At 44.7% G+C, this 20,782-nt stretch overlaps 1 protein-coding gene across 1 annotated transcript in view; it reads left to right on the top strand.

The window, feature by feature from the left end:
* The window catches only part of LOC142562055 (uncharacterized), a 79,405-nt gene that overhangs the window by 11,239 nt on the left and 47,384 nt on the right, over positions 1–20,782 (top strand). The window contains exons 3-5 of the mRNA XM_075673493.1: positions 571–704; positions 848–908; positions 14,677–14,734. Coding sequence (XP_075529608.1) covers positions 571–704; positions 848–908; positions 14,677–14,734 — 253 coding nt within the window. The remainder of the gene's footprint in view (positions 1–570; positions 705–847; positions 909–14,676; positions 14,735–20,782) is intronic.

Consider the following 20,782-nt stretch of genomic DNA (forward strand, 5'->3'; position numbering starts at 1 on the left):
TTCCTCAGCCTACTAGAAAAATACACGACATGTAAACGAAGCAAGTGTGTGCATAAAGAATGTTAACTCACGGGCCAACAGATGAAGAAATTAACAGCTGGGGCGTTATAATGAAAGCAGCATACTGGCAATGAGCTCCACTTCGTAGGCAAGCTTGTTGATGCTCATCTGCAGCAAACACTTGGCGCGTAAGGAGACAGTGTTGTCCCAGACAGATACCGCAGAAGTAACTATCTGGAATGGCCACAAGCGGAAAATCGCATGTGCGCACTTCAGTCATGCCTGCAGTAGAAGCAGGTGTCTCCGGCACGAGGCCTGCCTGCGATTCCAACGGCCGCCGCTATGTGGCTTTCAGTGGTGCCCCTATAGGCGCTGCGTATGGCGTGTACGGTTTAACATGCAATGCATAATTTAAGCTCAAAAATTTGGTGTCATGGCCCCTTAAATGCTGTATTGTTTGGCACATATTTAAAAAAATTATGTGCTTGTAAAATGTGTTATGCATGTTTCTTTAAGTTTTGTGTGCTGTAGAAAAAACATGTAAATGTGGGTGCCTGTACTGCTTTGCAGCACGTCTCTCCAGTATTGAGGTGAAGCCTGAGCCTCAGTGTAAGAGGTCGGTCAAACTGAGCCTACAGTGGTCGGACAGACACCAGACAGAGGTTGTGCGTTCCTTTCAGGAAATCTCTGGGCTTTCTCAGAAGGTATGCTGTCTTCATAATTCTAGCATTACGGTTATAAGATTATAAACCATGATAATCACTGGTTTACAGTTGCTATTGTGCTCTAATGGGAAAACTGGGTTGCATTTAATTTTCATTTGTGTCATGGTATTTTGATATTCCAGCTCTCTCGTCTGAGTGCTTCTGATCCATCGTGTAGTGGAAAGGCAATTCCTCAGCTACCAGGTATGTGTGCAACTTGCTAGCCATGTCAAAAGATATTGAATATTTATTGAATTTCCATGCAGAAATATTAGTTTATTTCAGCCTTATGCCTTGGTTCTCTGAGGCAAAATGCTGAAAAATCGTGAAGTCAGATGGCTTCACGTTTTCTTGATAATGCTAATTCGGTTTAGCGTCTAGTTAGCCCCATTTTCACTATCACATCGGCTGTGAGAACTGCTAGAGCACGTCATTTTCAGGTTTATTAAGCAAGAGTTTGCAATTGAGGCTGTGGTTGCTGAGAGACTGAGGCCAAAGCAAGGTTAATGGGACTAGTTAACTTAGCCTTTTGTGATGATGGTTACTTCTGGACTGTCTAGTGCCAAATGAAGTTTGAGCCATGTCTTTCAAGTGCAGTAAGGGCCGTAATAGATTTTGTATCTATGATATAAAGTGCAGTATCAATTAAAGGGGCCCCAAACGACTTTCTATTGAAGTGGAGAAATGCATTTGAAGTTAAAATTGGCTATTTCAAAAATACTTTGCCGCAAAAAATACTTCAATGAGTTTAGCAGAAGCGCAGTTGTTGGCAATCAAACACCGCCTTTGCTGTGCTTCCGTTCCTTCTTTAGTGCCTTGCACTGTGAAGGTTACAGCGAAGCGGGGCGTGCCCACAATGCTCTGCCTTCTGAACGTTACCGTGATGTGCAGTTCAAATTTGATTTTAGATGTCCACATAGATGCCACTAATTATGATTTTAGTGCCTATGATGTGCCAAACGTAAGCCAAACGCAGTTGTCATCAGCGAGCTGCAGTACACTCAGCCAGTGGACTCATCACGGCGCACTGCAGCGACTGCAGTATCTGCACTACATAGCAGACCGCAGCTACATGCAACTGTAGTGTGTATGCACAGCATTTGCTTTGTCCACGACAGGGCTTGAGTGCGTGGTTGCGCTCGTATGCTCCAGTCTGGCCATGCTACATAGTGTGGACCGGCCTTGTCCTGCACCAGCTTGACCAATGAATAGTAGCCACATCCAAATTTTGCATATTGAAGTGATATTAATAGCTCAGTGCAAAGTGAACTCTGGCAAGGCATCTAAACAGTAGCGTCCAGGTGTGATTGAGAGCTGGGAAGTGTGCATGTGGTCTGACTTTTAAGTTTCGTGTGGTTCGAGACTAGTTCAGTGTTCGGAAGTAGTCGAAATTGGCGAGACTCGATGGCTACGACACTGATAAGTGTGGTGGCCAAAGCTTAATTCCTACACGGGTTGCTGCAGCCGAGCATAAGCAGACAATAGGTGGCTTCTTTCAGAAGTGTGTAATTGTTATTGACATTCGAAAAGAGATTTTTGCTTACTTCAGCCTGTTCATTAAACTGCGTCAATATATACACACAGTAACAGTAGGAAGAAGCACACTGATCCAAACACCCTTCTTGAATGATGTCAGCTATTGGCCTATAGCAGCCACATATGGGAATCTGCTATATTAAGAAACAAAGCGACCAGAGAAGAGTGAGGAGCAGGCTTCTGTTGAAAAGAGAGCATTTGAGGGAAAGGTGACATTGCGCTCCACTTGCGAGCTCCATATGCTGTGCACGACTGCTAAACTTGGCTGAGGTGTTCACAGCAACGTATGCTATCTTCGGACTGTTTTTTCACCAAGCCTGAGCGGTGGTCCAGGATCTCTTTAATGTAAAGTAGAATTCAGTTATGCTTCATATTCTAAGCAACATTATATGCCAGTACCTGTGATTCATCCTGACTAGTAAAAAAAAATGGCTTATCAGATTTGCTCATTGGCTTATCACTGGCTCCAGTCGTGCACTGTGATCATATTTCATGGTCTCGTTTGTATGATATCACATTTGGCATCGGCACTTCAATGGTTTGTCCAGTAGTAATGAAAAACCACTTGAATCTATGGCCCAAGCTCTCATGACAGGGAGTTCAGTCGAGGCAGAAAGCTCAACTGCATTGAGAACCCTTATATTGCAGATATGATTGTTGCTTACTGGGAAAAATATGGACTAGCTAATGTATAAGCAGCGATGGATGACTATGCAGGCAGGTTACAGAATAACTGACTCCTCTTGCTGAATTGTTTTTAGTGCAAGAGTGCTAAACAGCATATTTTATTTCTGCTGGACCTATGAATTACTTGTGCCAAATGTGCAAACATAGTCATGATTGAAACGCAGCCTGTGTAAGAGTTGAGCATTAGCAAGACTGATGAACTTTGAAAACTATTTGTTGGCAGGGCATAAAGAGAAAAAAAGGCTCTTTTTGTGACCAGTGACAGCATTAATTCTAGAATGAATGCTGCCCACTGCTCACTGCCTGTTGCGCCTTAAACTTGTATTATTCTTAAGCTTTGCATTGTTTATCTAAAAGGCGTGCTCGTTAAAGCACTTCATTCAGGGTATTATGTGTTCTGAAATGTGGTCTTCACATGCTGCTTATGCTGCTTACAAAGCACTGAGCAGAGTTGGTCACATGAAAACTAATACTACAGAAGTCATGTGTTGAGGTTCTCTATGTGCATGAGTCAATTTTTGTCAGTCAATTCATTGCCTCCTCTTGTATGCATGTATGATTTTGTCTCCACATGTCAGCCTTGCTCCTCTATGTGCACCTGTTTCTGCACTAGACCCTGCTGTAGGGTGCATGCATGTGTGCGTGTTTACAGCATACTGGTTTGCTTCTAAGTGCTCCACGCTGTCTTTCTGTAGGGCTGTTCCTATCACGACACGCATTTCTGCACATGGGTGTACCCAACTCCCTACCCTGCTGCACCAACCCTCCATGCTTCATATTGGGCATTATTGCAGTGAGCTTTTTTCACCTGTGTGCTGCCTTGTGTGTATGCTTCCTCAACCCATAGCTTATGTGCATGTTGTGTGTTCTTGTGATGTTTCTACTTTTTCTTCATTTTCTTCCACTTTGTATTTTTTACTCTTTTAAGTACTGTCGGTCAGGACTTTGATTGACCTGTGAGTCTGTGAAGAGCTGGTTGTTGCTGATAAGTAGACACATCACTTTAGAGTCGCTGTGTCCACATGGGAACTTGATACTAGTCATGTGGCTTGATGTGGCACTTTGGACTTCGGCTGCATCCTCCAAGGGTTACAATATGTTAGTGTTTTGTAATTATAATGGTGCAGTAACAAGCCTTGTATGAACTTCCATCATGCAAACTGGTATGCACCTTGCAAGTTGTTTTAAATCTTTGCATGTAACTTTGCATGTTTCTTGTATTTTTTTCTTTTTTTGGGGGGGGGCAAGGTAGTTTGTGGGTGAAAAAGTTAATTTTCAATCGATGGGAACAAAGATGTCTACCCATTTTAATTCCATTACACAGAACAGCAGGTAAAATGGGACATCAAAACCGATGAGCAACAGCTCTGCTGTTTTTCATGCTGCTTTGTCTAATGATGTAAAAAAAACTAGCTCCCGAAACGCTTGTTAATATGACTTTTCTTTTTCATAATTACTTCATGAAACTAATGTATTAGCTTGCCCCTTCCCCCCCATTAAACTATATACTGTATTTGTATGTGAAAAAAAAAGTCAAAGCCCCTTTCTTAAAGATGGTTGAATGCAAAGCTATCCCCCAATGCAAACTGAATCAAAGTTCAAAGCCAATGACCCTGCAATGAACCCAAGAAATCCTGAGCGACTTGATGGTATGCATATGTGTGCTTGTTTAGGATTGTATTTTTTAGTGTTGAAGTTGAAAAAAGATGCATTTCATTAAGTTGCATAGTCACATCAATGTTGAAGTCACCGCACACGAGGATCAGCGTACTATGTGGCTTTAAGGTCTTCATCGTTTCTGCCAGGAATGCTTCCGCGTCGCAACGAGACATGTTCGGTATGATGTACATGCTGATGATCACAAGACCAGTAGGCATCCTGAATGCACAGGCGTCTCCCACATGGTTTCTGCATGTTGTTGCTGATACATGGGACCGGCCTTACGTGCACAATCGCGCTCTTGTTTACGTTAGCGTACGGCAGAAGAGCTGCACCCGTGGCCTACCTTTGGCGACGGCCAGGAATGCATTGCATGGCGTGTGTAATGCAATGCAGATATGTACAGTTCGTCGGGGTAGCGTGGTGTTCAACCATCTCTTTAAGAAAGGGGCTTTGATGTTTTTTTTTCCAGATCCTAAGACGAGCTCGTGTTAACACATACTTGCTCTTTCTGATAAGCAGGGAAGCTCAGTTAACCGCGACAGGGATGACGTAATGCTTAGCAGACGCAACTTGCACTTCCACTGAACTTTGTCTGCATGGGCTACTCTTGCTGAGCTCGTTGCTTCACACCGTTATCAGGTTATCACGTTAACCGGCAAGTCGAAGCTGGTGCAGTACTGCGAATGTAAACTGTAGTGTTCTACCCAGGTGTGTAAGTTGGCTTTCTTGCAGTGCATTTTTGGTGCTCACAGACGAGTCAGTGAGACGTAGAAACCTTTGCTTTAATAACACGACCACGAATATAACGCAAGGGGGGACTTTCACTCTCTCGGAAAAGCAAAAAATATATAACTATTATAGTGCTAAATAATGCCGCAATGAAACAGAAAACAATACATAAAAGGAGATGCCCATAGGGCTTTATTCATCATTACTGCAAGCTGCCATCGTAAATTAAAGTGAAAGAGTGAGCGCTGCTGTCTTTGTCACTGTTGGCGAGAATGATGTCATCCTCCGTGACGCCCACCAAGGTTATTAGATAAACAGCACTCGGAAAAGCCTGCAGGACGATTGAACATGGCAAAGCCTTTCATGGTTGATGCAGTGATGCACCACCCAAATTCTAAGACAGCTCGCTTGACACGCCTGCAAAACAGCGCCTATAGTCTTGTTTGAGGTTGCAATTAACACGCAGTAACCACATTGATGCGGCACTAATGGCATTCTAAATCGAGGGTAGAAAGGTGACGAAAAGTGCCCAGTTGCAACTCTCAGCTTGTTGCTCTTGCATGAGAAGTGGCAGCAGACATAAGAGCATTGTGAGGAGAAAAAAATGAAATTAAAAAGTCTTATATTTGTGTCACAAACCTGGATATAATGCGAGGTGCGTTCCGAGACCAGAAATTTTGAAAAGAAAAAAGTGTTCATGCAAACATGGTATGTATAGCGCAGAACTGCTCTCGTTAGGCCACCACTGAACCACTTTGAATTTATAAAAGTCACTATTGTGAGAATATTTAGAAGTAGATTTTTAATTTAGGCCTTGAGATTTATTCTAAACATGGAAAATCAAAAGGTTACATATTTGAAGCTGCAAGTTTACAACTATAACCTGGTAAGAAGCGCTGTTATAACAGACTTGAGTGCTTAAATCAAAATCTGTTTCTAATTGGTTACTTAGATTGGACCTTTTCTTTTAGATGCAAAAAGTTTTATGCCTCAGAGCAAGCTTTCAAACTTAAGAAGGGTAAATTATCCTCTTAATCTGCTTCATTCATTACATTTTGTTCCGAAAATTGAAATTATTGCAAAATATTTTGGGGTAGCTATGTCGCTGTCACCTTCGGTTGTGGTTGTGCCAAGGATCCTAGAACTTTCTGCGGGACCGATGGCGCCAACGTTGAAGAGTGGGTGGCTATGTACAAACACATGAGTGGAATCAACAGATGGGACCCTACGCTTATATGAAGCTAACCTGTTCTTCTACCTAAGAGGCACCGCAACGGTGTGGTACGAAAACCACGAAGAGGAGCTAACCAGCTGGGACCAATGCAAAGAGAAGTTGACAGAGTTGTTTGGCAAACCAGCCGGCCGTAAAATTGCTGCAAAGCAGGAACTGGCCTCCCATGCCCAATCCCCACGGAGTCCTATGTCTTGTACATCCAGGAAGTGCTGGCACTTTGTCGTAAAGCCGATCACGACATGACAGAAGCTGAGAAGATTGGGCACATGCTGAAGGGCATTGCTGACGACTTTAATCTGTTCATGTGCAAAAGCTGCTCAACAGTTGTTGCTATCATTAAAGAGCTGACAATTCAAGCAGGCCAAAAGCCGTGTCTTGCAACCCTTCGCCAGACTTCCCAATACTGCCGCAACCTCGACATGTCAAGATCAACCCGCACAGCAGCATGCATCGCCATCAGAAAACTAAGTGCGAATTGTTCAACGTGAACTGGATGCGATGGCGCCCGTGGCTTTCTGTTGGCTTAGCCCTGATGCAACCACATTTTCAGTTCCCCGCGTACAAGCCATTGTTTGCCAGGAACATGAAAACATTGGTTTACATTCTGTCTGTGCTGTTGCCAATCCCAGAGCTAACAAACGCCCTTCTACTATTTTCACTCCAGCCCGACGCTTCTCTCCGCATTATCGCAACCTGACTCTGTGGAGAACTGCGGACAACCAGCCGATATGTTTCACCTGTCGCCGCATTGGTCATGTCGCCCATAACTGCCGCAACTCGTGGCCCTCAACACCTTGCACGCCGACAAATCTGAGCCGTTTTGATGGAAATGCCCGCAGTGTTTTGCCCACCATTGAGTCTAACAGCGCTGACAGCTCTGCTAGGACCATGTGGTACAGTCGCTCACCATTGCCGCGTGGACACCATTCCCGTTCACCACAAACACGTCGCCCATCTTCCCGTTCGCTGCAGCCACGTCGCCTTTCGTCCCCCGTGTCTTTTGGCCGCACCCTTTTAGAAAACTAAGAAATGCAGCCCTCGGAGGTGGTGCTGCATTGTCTACTACTGCAGCAAATCCTCTGTCTGTGCCCACAAGGAGAAGTGCAAATGATGTTAAAATGTACGGCGCACCTGTCCAAGCACTCGTCGACACTGGAGCCCACGTATCTGTGATGAGTGCTAGCCTACGTAGACGTTTAAAAAAGGTCCTCACCCCAGCAGCTGCCCGAGTGCTTCGTGTGGCCGACGGCGGCGTGTTGGTTGTTCTTGAAATGTGTACTACACGTTTAAGTATAGCCGGCCACCCTACTTCTGTTCTCTTTGCTGTGATCGTTCAACTGCCCTCACGACGTTATCCTTGGATTGGACTTTTTACCCACTCATTCTGCTCTCATCGCCTGCACAATTGGCGTTCTTCAGTTAGAACTGCCCCAACTCACCGATGCTCCGAGCACTGCCCCATCGCACTTGTGCTCACTTCACAACGTGTGTCTGTCACCCGAAGCAGTTACTTGCGTCACTTTGACCGCCCAGCCACAGGTTCCTGACGGTGAATATGTGCTTCGCCCCATCATTGACATGCTTTTGAACCGGAATGTTGCTGTTCAGCATTCGGTGGCCACGGTTACTAATAACGACGTCGTTTTACCACTTCTGAATTTCAGACTGTGCCCTCAAGTGATTCCGGCCAGCATGTTCATGGCCAGTGTCTCTAGTGGTTCCAAATTTGACATTGGGAGTGTGAATGCTGAGAGTGGTTTATCAGCACCAATTACAGCTCGCAGCTCTGATTCCTTAACGGATGACTTCGCGAAAATTATTGCACCTGACCTCACCTATGCACAGGCCACAGACATACGTCTCCTGCTTGAATCGTACAGTAACATCTTTGATTTCAGCGACAGACCTTTAGGCCAAACATCTGTTGTTCACAACCATATAAACACTGGAGACGCGAATCCTATTCGTCGGCATCCCTATCGTGTATCGCATGCTGGACGTCGAGTCATCCAATCAGAAGTGGACAGAATGCTCCACAAAGGGGTCATCGAGCCATCAGCCAGCCCGTGGGCTTCGCCCGTCGTCCTTGTGAAAAAGAAAGACTGTACCTGGCGTTTTTGCGTCTAATATCGCCACTTAAACAAGATCACGCGAAAAGATGTCTACCCACTACCACGCATTGATGACACTTTAGACTGCTTGCACGGAGCTAAGTACTTCTCGTCCATCAATCTTCGATCTGGCTACTGGCAGATTTCAGTCGATGAAATGGACCGCGAGAAGACTGCCTTCATCACGCCGGATGGCTTATATCAGTTCAAAGTCATGCCCTTTGGCCTATGCAATGCTCCTGCGACAGTTGAACGTATGATGGAGTCTCTTCTGCGAGGCTACAAATGGACAATCTGTCTCTGTTACCTTGATGATGTTATTGCTTTTTCTCCCACGTTCGGCAGCCACCTTACCCAACTAGTTGCCATTCTTGCGGTCTTCCGAAAAGCCAGTCTCCAACTGAACTCCACGAAGTGTCAATTCGGGCGCTGTCAAATTACCGTGTTGGGACACCTCGTTGATGCATCCGGTGTCCAACCAAATCCAGAAAAAGTTCACACCGTACGCAGTTTCCCTGTGCCACGTTCTGCTTCTGACGTGTGCTGCTTCGTCGGCCTGTGTTCTCACTTTCGCCGTTTCGTCAAAAACTTCGCCGACGTTGCTCAGCCTTTGACAGATCTTCAAAAGAAGAACATGCTGTTCTCATGGGGCCCGGAACAGGCTCACACGTTCGCCGCTCCCAACGGCTTTCTGACCACCCCTCCCATACTTGCCTACTTTGATCCATCTGCACTGACCGAAGTCCACACTGACGCAAGCAGCCATGGCATCGGCGCGTTTCTCGCCCAACAACAGAATGGTACCAAGTGCATGATAGCTTACGCCAGCCGTCTACTGTCACCTGCCAAGACAAATCCTCCCTTCTGTGCCACATGTTGTAATTCAGTACGCTCGTGAAGTCATCGATTGCGCTCGCATGGCACGTCAAGTCGCCCGATCTCATTTATTAGCCTCGCAGCATATGCAAAAAGAGTGTTATGACCGGTCTCATCGCGATGTTCAGTTCACCCCAAGAACTTGGGTGCTCCTTTGGTCACCATGTCGTTAGGTCGGCCTCTCGCAGAAGCTTCTCTGTCGCTACACAGGGCCTTGTGAAGTCCTACGTGAAGTTAATGACGTCAATTACGAGATTTCGCCGTTACAGTTTGGTCCATCCTAAAGTCCAATGCCTGTTGACATCGTGATTGTTTTCCGGCTGAAGCCATGCTTCGCTCAGAATTCTTCGCCTACCATGTGCCGAAACGGCGCTTCAGCACCCGGGGGTCCTGTTACGGAAGGATGAAAGGAGAGAGAGGAAGATCGGCAGAACGTTGGCTGCTGCATGTTGTTAGTGGTCAGCCATCTTAACTACTCTGACTCATCTTGTATACGTATTGTAAATACAGTCTTTCTATACTCCCAACATGCCTGTAACAATATTCTGGACATATGGCTAGACAGTGGCAGCAATATAGTCAAGAAGGTTGTTTTAGATTTGATATGTTCGGAAAATAAAGGATGAAGGTGCTGTAGACCAAAAGGTTGACTATGTGACCTGAAGTGGTATTAGTGTCCATTGGTACATACATACTAATGGCATCACAGTGGTCTACAGAAAATGTGTGAAAGAGGAAGGCCTCTGATGAGGTACAGAAGGAACAAAAAATATATATATATATATATATCATGCTTGGAAACAGTCCACTAGCATATGAGGCATACTGAAAATCTTCTGGCAGATAAAACATTTCTTTTCACATACTGCAGCCCGATTGGGCTGCAGTAGCTTTTCATAAAAGCTCTTCATGTAGCTCTTCATAAAATCATTTACCTAAAGCATGCCCCAATGTCATGTTTACTTCCCCTCTTCGCTTATAAGCTGTCATATGGTGTGCTTCATCCTTTGCTTCTTTCAGATCTAGCTCAATTTTTTAGATTCATGTAGGATGTGCTGCTGTAGGCTGACCACATGAGGGCAACTGGTCTTGAGGTCACTGTCACAGCTAAGAAGTTTGCTCCCAAATTTAATTTTAAAATTGGTGCTGTTATATGAGTTCTTCTGGTATTTCCCTTCTTTAATAAGACAGCTTGGTAAGCTAGTCAGTGTGTGTTAAAGGGACCCAGAAACGATTTTGACGATATTGTACAAACCTACTGAGTTGTTCTGGTACTTCTGATTGATGCACCTAAGTGCTCCACAGAAAGCGTGCAATTTATTATAAGGTTGTAAAAATGTACATCACTGCCGATCACAGCACACCGCTCGGCTGAATTTTCAGCCCCCCCTTACCGTTTGACGTAAATTTCCTCAAATGACGCTGGTAGGGCGAGCTATCCGATTGGCTGCCCAGGGTGCGTCATCGATAATTTTTCCAACTTTATGCTGAACAAATGTTGTTCATGATAGTTGCAATGTTAGTTAATTTGTTTCTATAAAAAGAAAGTAACGGAAATAGAATGCACAAGTACAATTCCTCACTACACTTAAGCACTTCTGGCACAAAGAAAGCAGTCTGCTTGTGTTACGTGCTCCATGTTGATGAAAGCTCCATGGTCAGTTTTGATCTCGATCTGTTTTCGCAAGCACCATGGTTCGCCCTTGTTATGTTGTGGGCCGCAAACGTAGCGACTGGTAATATGTCAAGCTGCGACATTGCGTCCCTCTGCAAGGCAGCAGATGAGCGGAGTGGCTGCAGTGCATCGGTCTGTCGCTACCCGATCAGCGCTAGGAGTTGCACGTTTGCCGCCGTCACTTTACGCCGGAGGATCACTAACTACCACAATAGTGTTTCATGTGTCCGGTATTCGGGTAAGCGCGAGCGTAAGCGGTCTGGGCTTGGCTGTTTGACTGTGCCGTTTTACGGGATTAGCAGAGACGCAAACGGCAATGGTTTGCATGGTGCAGCAACCTGGTGGCCTAGAGCTTGACGAAACACAATAGCAGTAATGAAGTGCATTCTTCTTTGCTGCTGGTGTAAATTTTTTGCACGAACGTAATCGTTAACACGTTGTTTTTGTAAATGTTTAAAATGTTTTTCACTTGGTTAAAGCAATATTAGCTCTTTGTTTGGCTGGTTAAGCTCTGTGCCACCAAGTGGCTGGACTGTGCAGGCTGATCAGGCCGCTCGTGTACGTCTACACTAAAGTTGCTTTGTCAGCTTGAGTTTATGCCTCCACCGATCCGTCGAAACGCTCAGCTCGCCTGTGGTTGTTGGAATATCAGACATGTTCGGTGCTGCGACAGAATAGTTGCAACGCTCACTGCTTTGATGGCTGTCACTTGGGGTCAACTGCCAAGCAGCTGGTGGAGAGGTTGCAGAGGCTTCGCTCGCTCGCTCCTAGACATCCGGATGTAGACGACACGACGTGCCATCATGACGCATAGCCAGTGAAGGCGGAGCTTAGCCCCAATCACTCGGCGAATGAGTTGAGGAGTAAATGCATGGCTATGAAGGATAACTTGTAATCGTCGTCTGTAGCTCTCTTAATATGAGACGCTTCACGCAAATTGTGGTGTGAATGATTAACCTTAGCTGTACCCTACACGTCTGCAAAATTTGTCCGAACCATTTCAGGGGCCTTTTAAGAGCAGATCTTAGCAAAAATAGAAAATGACAGAGGTGAGCATACAGGGTGGACACTGAGACACAAGGAAAGGAAAGCCGAACATATACCTCAGGTCACAATAGGCTGCACTTGCATGCACATTCATATCTCCCCTCTTTAATCCAATAATGGGATTCATTGTTATTTAGAAAAATTGATGACATGCTCTATAGTCAGAAGTGCATTTATAATCGTGTGCAATTTTATCACTTAGCTTTCTTTGCATTTTTGTTTTCATAGAGTTGAGACAACTTAAAGCACAGCTGGTGACCACGCTCATGGCATTCATTTTTCTTTAAGCTAAATAAAAATGAAATAAACTGTCTCAGCTTGCACCATATAAATATAGCAGTGCACTGGGAAGTTCTCTCCTGTGCCCCTTGGAACCAGTAACATGTCAGCATTGCCATTTGTTGGGCGTGTTGGTAAACTGACTTGGAAAGCATATTGAGCACCAGTGAACAGAAATATTGACAACCCATTTTTGGTTAAAAGCTCTGAAGAAATCGTGGATTTCCTTAAAGAAAGTTCTGACAAAGGCTTATCAGCTTGCTCCTTTGGCATAAAGGACTTGTACTACTCATTGTCTCAAAAGAAACTAAAAGCATGCGTAGAAGAGTGCATAGACGAGTGTGGTGTAGTTGCACTTCAATATTCGGCCGGTTTATCCATTCAGGGCTTTTTATATATGCTTAGTTGATACTTTGACTCGATGTATGCAGCATGGAATGATGAAATATTCATTCAAAAGCAGGGTGTCTGTATTGGTTCATCTTTGGTGCCTATACTAAGTGACATTTTTTTAGCCCATCAAAACAAAAACCTGTCGCGTACCTTGTCGGAGCACAGGGTGGTTAAAGTTGTCAGGTACATTGATGACTAGTCCTTTCCGAACCAGATGCACATTCTACAGTAGGCAAGCTTTACAAAGTTTTTTCTGCAGGCCTTGCCCATTTACTCTCATGCTTGAAGAGCTGACTGATAACGTGCTGCGTTTCTTATTCAGCTCGAGTTCATGAAACGGCACATGTGTTGGGAGTATAACCTAGGGCTAATAAGCTCCTGTTGCTGTATTGGTCCGCCCACTTGAAGTTCATCAAGAGGAGCATTGTCAACTTCTGCTTTGGAAATGCATTAAAGAAATCTTGCCACCATACGATCTATACAAGTCTTTTGGATCATTCGGGAAGGTTATGCGCAGCAGGGTTTCCGGAGTCAGTGCAGGTTTTGGTCGCAGATGGGGTGCTAAAAAGATGCTGGTCAGACAGCACAACTCAGGACGCAGCAAATCAATGGGTGGAATTCAGAGGAAAAGTAGCAGTAGTGCCCTGTCTGCGTAGAACAGCACATAGTCTTAAGAAAATGGCTAGCCGGGTGGACACAAAGTGGTCTTTTCAGCGCCTGAAAAACTCGTGAAAATATGTCTGTTAATGGACCTGTACTGTAAGCCATCTGTCGGATGCTCTACAAATCTTCGTAAAGCACCAGTGGGTTCCGTAGAAACTGTTGTTTCTTCTCACAGGACAGTGGAAGTCCATAAACATGTCGGACAGATAGGAAGGTGTCTTATTGACCGCTAACGAGAACATAGTCAAAATGTGAGAAATAAGCAATGCTGTCAACTGTCGGGAATGAGGCTGTACGCCGATGTATGGGTCCTGCTGGGTTCTTGCGAAGCACAAAGATAAAGATGTGCAATAGATTATTGAGGCTCAGGCTATTTGTCGGAATAGTGGTACATGTGTTAGTGCCCCTTCGGTCTCTTTGTTAGATAAGGAGATGGCTTTTTTGGATGGTTAAAATTTGTATGAGGCAGCGCCACTGTGCATAGGTTAAATAGGTGGTTGTTTCCTGAAAATAAAGTTGTTGAAGTTGGCGCATTGTGCTGTCGTCTCCCTGCTGTCCTTGTTCACTGGCGCTAAATATGCTTTCCAAGTCAGTAACATGTGTTTGTGCATTTTATAGTTGTGATGATGGCCAGTTTGGCCGATATACAATATTCATAAAGGACTTTTTCTAAACCACCTTACACCTGCTGTGGTGGCTGCTAAGCACAATGTAGCTGGTTCTATTTTTTGCTGCAGCAGCCGATGCAGCCCTATTCCAATCGGGCGCCATGCAAAAACGGCTGTGTACTGTGCCTTTGGTGCCCACTTTGGTGCTTAAGGTTGTGAAAGTTCACCTTCCACTACCACGTTTCTCATAGCCCGTGTTGGGATGTTAAACGCCGGGTAGTGTTTCTCTGCTCACATCTTACCCTAGATCATTTAGCAGGATCCAAGCAACTCATAACTGTAGCAGTTATATGTATGCGTATGCATAGTTGTTACTGGAGAGCTCTCCAAGGCTCGTGAAGTAGCAATTTCTTGGTTACTGTCTTCTGTATGTTTATCACATTAACCTTTTCCCTCCTTTTTCCTTTTTTAGCCTGCATTGAAAAGAATGAGGAGCTGGATGGAATGTTCGAACTCGCAGAATATTTCAAGTAAGATTTTCGCTGCATTATTCTGCTCACTTTGAAATCTTTATTTTATGTAATGGTTCGACTGAAATGTTTTGTGACCCGCCGTGGTTGCTTAGTGGCTATGGTGCTGGGCTGCCGAGCACGAGATCGTGGCATCGAATCCCGGCCACGGTGGCAGCGTTTCAATGGGGGCAAAATGAGAAAACACCCGTGTACTTAGATTTATGCTCGTTAAAGAATCCGAGGTGGTCCAAATTTCCAGAGTTCCCCACCACAGCGTGCCTCATAATCAGATTGTGGTTTTGACATGTAGAACCCCATTTTAAAAAAAAAATGTTTTGTGCCTATGACATAACAGGTGTATTGCAAACTGCAATTGCTTAAAACACCATTGACCTTTGCACCTGGCAATTTACAGGACTTCGTAAAGCAAGTTACTTTTCGGTGTAAAATTCAGAAATGGCACGGGCATGGTACATACGAGAGCTGGTTAGAAGAACCGGGGTATCTAACTGAAATTGAAGGTGGGGGGGGGGGGGGTGCAACTCGGAACTAAATAGTAATGTAGTGATGAAACTCCAAAATAAAACCAAAACGTTAAAGGTTTTCTGTTAAGTTGGCCTCCTCCTCTGAAGCTTTTCATCCATGCATTGCCTCCACTTGTGGCTCAACTGTGGTACCAAATCTGTAAATGCACCCAAGCTTGCCTCCAATGTAGAAGTGGCAGTGCTGTTATTGAAGGTCTGAGTGGCATGTCAGGAGGCAGGATGTTAGTAATATGCACGTAAATATTTGAAAGGGGGAGAGGCAACTATTATTTTTTTGCTTCATAGTTGAACAATAAATGAGCCATTTTTGCTGAACTAGAGAAAAAAAAAATTTGGCTCTCTGCTTTTAACTAATTTTCACTGTAATATATATATATATATATTTAATGTATAGATATTGTTGACTTATGTTACTTTGGCCACATTGGGCACATAGAGTCAGTTTGGATTTTCTGATGTTCAAATTAAATGGTAATGTTGAAATTAGTAATAATGATTTTTTTAAAGGAAAAATTATCATCCACCTGACTATAGCATGAAGCTACAAAGGAAGCTATGGGAGTTCCAGACACTTGGAAAGACACCCACATATTTGGAAGTTCATGGCATGGGATCCCAGACTTCTTTTTTTTAGAGCCTTGGTGTTTTGTTTGTCTCTGTTCTTGCACAGCAAGCATAGGAGTTTGAACAAACCTCATCCAATGACGCACCCCCTGAAAAAGTGTGGCTGGGGGGCTGCTTCTACTTGTCTTTTAAACTAGTGGGTTTCCGGCAGTGGGAATCGAATGGTGCACCTCCCACAGCCTAGCCAGGCATCCTACCCACTGGGCCATGTCTGTGGAAACTCAAAACTAGTTTCTCAGAAAGAAGGAGAGCCTCGCAGTTGAAGAAAAATCTGTACTAGTGCAGGGATTAAACCCAGGACCAACAGTTTTCCGGGGCAGTCGCTCTGCCACCTCAGCTAACCAGGAGGCTAGCTGATTACAAATGAGGTTAGCAAGTGTCGGTCGCTTCTGACCCATGCTGTACACAGTTCTCATATTTCCTCACTTTTTGTTCTAATTCATTGGTGAGCTACAGCTTTTCTGCCCAGCTAGAGGTTTTTGCAGGATATTTACAATGGGGTGCAATGAAACTTCTCCTGTGTTTGCGAACAGGAAAAAAATTTTTTTACTGAACAGCAAGAATAGATGGCAGGATGCACTTTGTCAGGAAGTGAATATATTGCATATTTCACTGCCTACTTCATACCAGAGTTGCGTAGTGGCAACTCCAGAGTTGTAATGTTTCCAAACACCCGAAATGGAATGATGGCACTAGTCTGGCAGATGGAATGGGAACCAGAGATTACTAAATAGACTTGGAATGGAATAAGCAAATAGTCCCGGAGTGCTAAGTGTTGATTTTAAAGGGCCCCTCACCAGGCTCCATAGCAAATTTGGGTTATATGCTGGAAGGTGTTCTATGTCCTCTAGGAAGCGTTCTGCTGCAAAAAATGTTCAAATTGGTTCATTAATAGCAGAGATAGAAATATTTCAGTTCCCATGATTTCAGGAGGCGAGGGCCATTGCCAAGAAAGACACTCTCTCCGCTTGCCCCGTCTAGCCTTCGCAAGCGAAATTCCTTCCCTGCGTTCACCCTTAGCGGAGCTCGAGTATTGCATGATGCATACGTCATGGGTCTAGCTTTCGTTTTTTTTTCCCCTTGCACTTCCGCTCATGGCGTCACGTGCGAGCTGCTGCGTTCGTGCGCAGCACACAATTTTGTGCGCTGCGCACGAGTACGCCTGACTAGCGCTATAAGTCTGTGCTATACGAATACAGTCGAACCTCGATATATCGAACAGTGCGGTGATCGCGAAATAGTTTGATATAGCCATAATTCGATATGTGGCAGAAACTTCTGCACACCATTCAATGAACCAAGGGTGTGATTAGGGATCGTTGTTCGGAGCGTGCGTTCGGTTGCACCATGCACAATTAGCCTCAGCTGCGCCGACTTCATCAGCCGCGCGAAGTTGGCGCAGCCGAGGCCAACCGAATGCGCGCTCCAAACAACAATCTCCGATTGCTCCCCAATTGTGGCATAGTAAATATTCACTTGAAGCTTATTTATTTGGCTGAAAGTACTGTAGCAGTGCAGCCTGCTTCTTATTGGCAGCCTTGTGCTTAAACACGGAGTCCTCAACACGGTCTAAATGATCGAAGCAATAGGCTGGCAACCTTGAAGGGCCATAGTAGCTACAGCCTCATATGAAGTTGGGAGCGAGGCAACATCAGCGCTTGTAGGATCAACCTCAACAGCATCTTCGTTTGGCCACTACTACTGTTGCGATCTCCACGTCCGTCAATTGAAGCATTTTGAAAACCGGTCAATAACAAAGTATTAAGTGGCGTCTGCCAAGGCATCCATGAAGGAGCCCAGTGAGCAAGCGCTCTCCCGCGTCTTTGTGGATACAAACCACCGGTCCTTGCGAGATGCGGCATGCGCAGAGCGCAGCCGCGCGCCACTTACGGCTGCAACAAGGAGGAGTCAGTGCAGCAAATGCAATGGGTCATTGAGGTTGTTGAACTAGCCAAGCCACTGCGTGCGTACGCCACTACGTCCAAATGGCGCCCATGGCACGATTGATGTTGGCAGCCATAGTATGGTGTACTGGAATAGCAGTTGGGAATGCCCATCGGGCCACCGCTTTCTTCGAGTGTGTTGCGGGAAAGCTCACCGCCTGTCAACAGAGTGCACGTGGTCTGGGGTGGCGGAGTTCGATATGTCCATTTTACGTCCCAACCCCGTTCGAAATAAAAAATTAAAAATGCATGCGATTTTCCAGGTGATATGGAAAGTGTATGGTATACGCAATAATTTGATATTTCCATGTTAGATATATCGAGGTTTGACTGTACTGAGGCAAACACAAGAGGATCACAGAGCATGATCCCGTGCTGGAACGTGGCAGAAAATGACAGCGTTTGGTGTCTGCACATGCGACTGCATGACGTGGGAACAAGCAGATGAAATGGAAGTACATCGCTCTTGCTGCAGTGCGAAGTAAAACAAAAATATGCAGACATTCGGTTTGTGTGCTTTATTATTTCTCTAAGTTTTAATTTGTGTATTCAAGCAACATATTACTCAAATAATAGATGTTGCCTTGAATCATACTCGAAGTCACGGGTCACCAAGTGCGACCTCGCAGCACATGTACGTAGGCGTACTAGCACGTGTACGTCATCCTCTGTCTTGGGAGCGCAGAGGCCACGAGGAGGAGGAAAAACGGCGTTTGGTTTGAAATTTCAGTTCTTTCTGTGGCGCGTAGCAATGTAATACTTTCCAGACACAATCGTTATCGCACATTGTATGCTCTGCGCTTGTCAGGTCAAAATGGCCAGACCTGGTGAGGGGCCCTTTTAATAACAACACAAAACCAGCACTTTTTGCAATTAGGCTAAATTAGACTCAGCCAATTTATTACATCTCTAAATTTGTACTCAATGTGGCTCTTTTAGTATCTATCTATAGGTGACTGCCTCTGCCATGGTAATTATAAACATGGTATTGTACGCATTCACTTGTGCATACCTGCACTCTTTTGAAACTTCTCTAAAGTTTGTGAAGTTTGGCCATTTTTGTTATTGAAGTGGTGTCAAATATAACGAAACATAAATTCTGTTTGAGAAACTTCTTCAAAGTGGCTTAAAGAAGGGGGCAATGTGAAATTGGGGGGGGGGGGGGGAATGAAGGGAAGATAGAAATTATGATGGTACCTGCGGGACCCTTTTGTGTTGCTTTGAGCAGGTTTCTTAACAAATACTGAAGCAGGCAAGTCACTACAATGCAGTCATTGAAAAAGTCACCGTGATGTCAACATGGCGATGCTTGTCGGCCGATGATGTACCAAGTTGGTCGCCACTTGTGTGCTGCAAAAGGTGCATGATAAGGGGGGAAATGTCTCCCAGCCCTCCTTCCTTGTATTCACGAGATTTTTTACTAATTATATACTTGAAAGGTTGGCAGGTACTTTTGATGACCCAGAAACTTTTATTTGTTACAATGTTGAAGTGCGTTTAAAGAGGGGAATGTTTTGTCAGAGTTGACTCCTTAACTTTTGTTAAGGATTTGCAAGTATCTCCTTAGTTTTAGTGGACACATGAACATTCAGTTAAGACGTTAAGTTGCAAAGAATTATTCAATTTAGTAAGAGCATGATTGACCTACGACTTAGAAATGCAGGTCAAAATAGGCCACGTCACAAACAGTTGCACCCCATGACAAATGCACAGCAATTTGGAGAGAGTGCATGTTTTTTCCGCACAATGTTGAGTATACCGAAGGCGAGATGATGGGGTGCTGGAAAATTATGCCCATTAATATTTAAGTAAATGTGAACTGAAATAGGGCAGCGGATGTCTGCAAATTCTTCAGCTGTGAACTCGTTTACTGCTTGGCAGCTTTTTTTCTTCAATAATTGCGCTCACCCACTACAAGAGACATGTTACATGGTGTAATTTTACTTTGTACTTTGCTTTACTTAAATTATTAATAATTAGAGAGATTATAGGCAACAGCACTCTGAAGAGATAAGAGGCCACAAAGACAGTTTGTTGTGCAAAAAAACTAGTACCATGTAACATTATTCGTTATGCTATTAAGATGTCAAAAATGTTTTTGCTGGGTGTGTTTTTTTGTCAAGGCTGGCAAGTGCAAGCAGTAAATAATTTTAGAATAAGCATCTCATTTACTGTAATTGGAGGAATTAAATTGACCAGCACAGCCACTCCAGGATAGGGAATGGCCCATCTTAAACCATTCCGAGGAGGCAAAAGGAGGGGAAATAGAATGGAGGGCTTCACTCTGCAACTCTACTTTAGACCCGCCGCATTAGTCGAGTGGGTATGACGTTGCGCTGCCAAGCTCGAGGTCACAGGTTCCATCACGGCTGCAGTGGCCGCATTCCAATGGGGGAGGAATGCAGAAACACCCATGTACCACGCATGGGGTGCGTCTTAAAGATCCGCAGCTGGTCGAAAGTAATCCGGAGTCGCCCACTACGGCATGCCTCATAATCATATCGTGGTTTTGGCATGTAAAACCCGAGTTTTCTTCTTTTTTTTTCCTACTTCAGGGCTACCTCATGTCAGCAGTATGCCATTTCTGCATGGGATGTTTATGTTCTTTCTCACACTTCGTTCTGATGTACGGGTATAAAATTTTATTAGTTTGGCATGTGTAGCTCTGGTTTCATTGTAACTGCAGAATGGTGTGCTTAAATGCTGTGGAGCCAGTGGCTGTTTGGGACTGTGTCTACACTAGCCCTTTTGGACTTGTCAAACAGCCTGAGGTGTGTCCCAAAAATTCAGGCACCAAGTCAGCAAAGAAGTAGGAGAGGGTGTGGAAGCATTGTTTTATCGCTCTCCCCCCTCTAGAGAATCTCTAGAAGTACTAACTGTTGGGCGTGTTGGTAATCCACACTCGAAGAAGAATGGCACAAACGAACAGGGACAAGATAGAAAACACGGACAAG

This window comes from Dermacentor variabilis, chromosome 1 (assembly GCF_050947875.1).
Source record: "Dermacentor variabilis isolate Ectoservices chromosome 1, ASM5094787v1, whole genome shotgun sequence".
NCBI classification, from domain to species: domain Eukaryota; kingdom Metazoa; phylum Arthropoda; class Arachnida; order Ixodida; family Ixodidae; genus Dermacentor; species Dermacentor variabilis.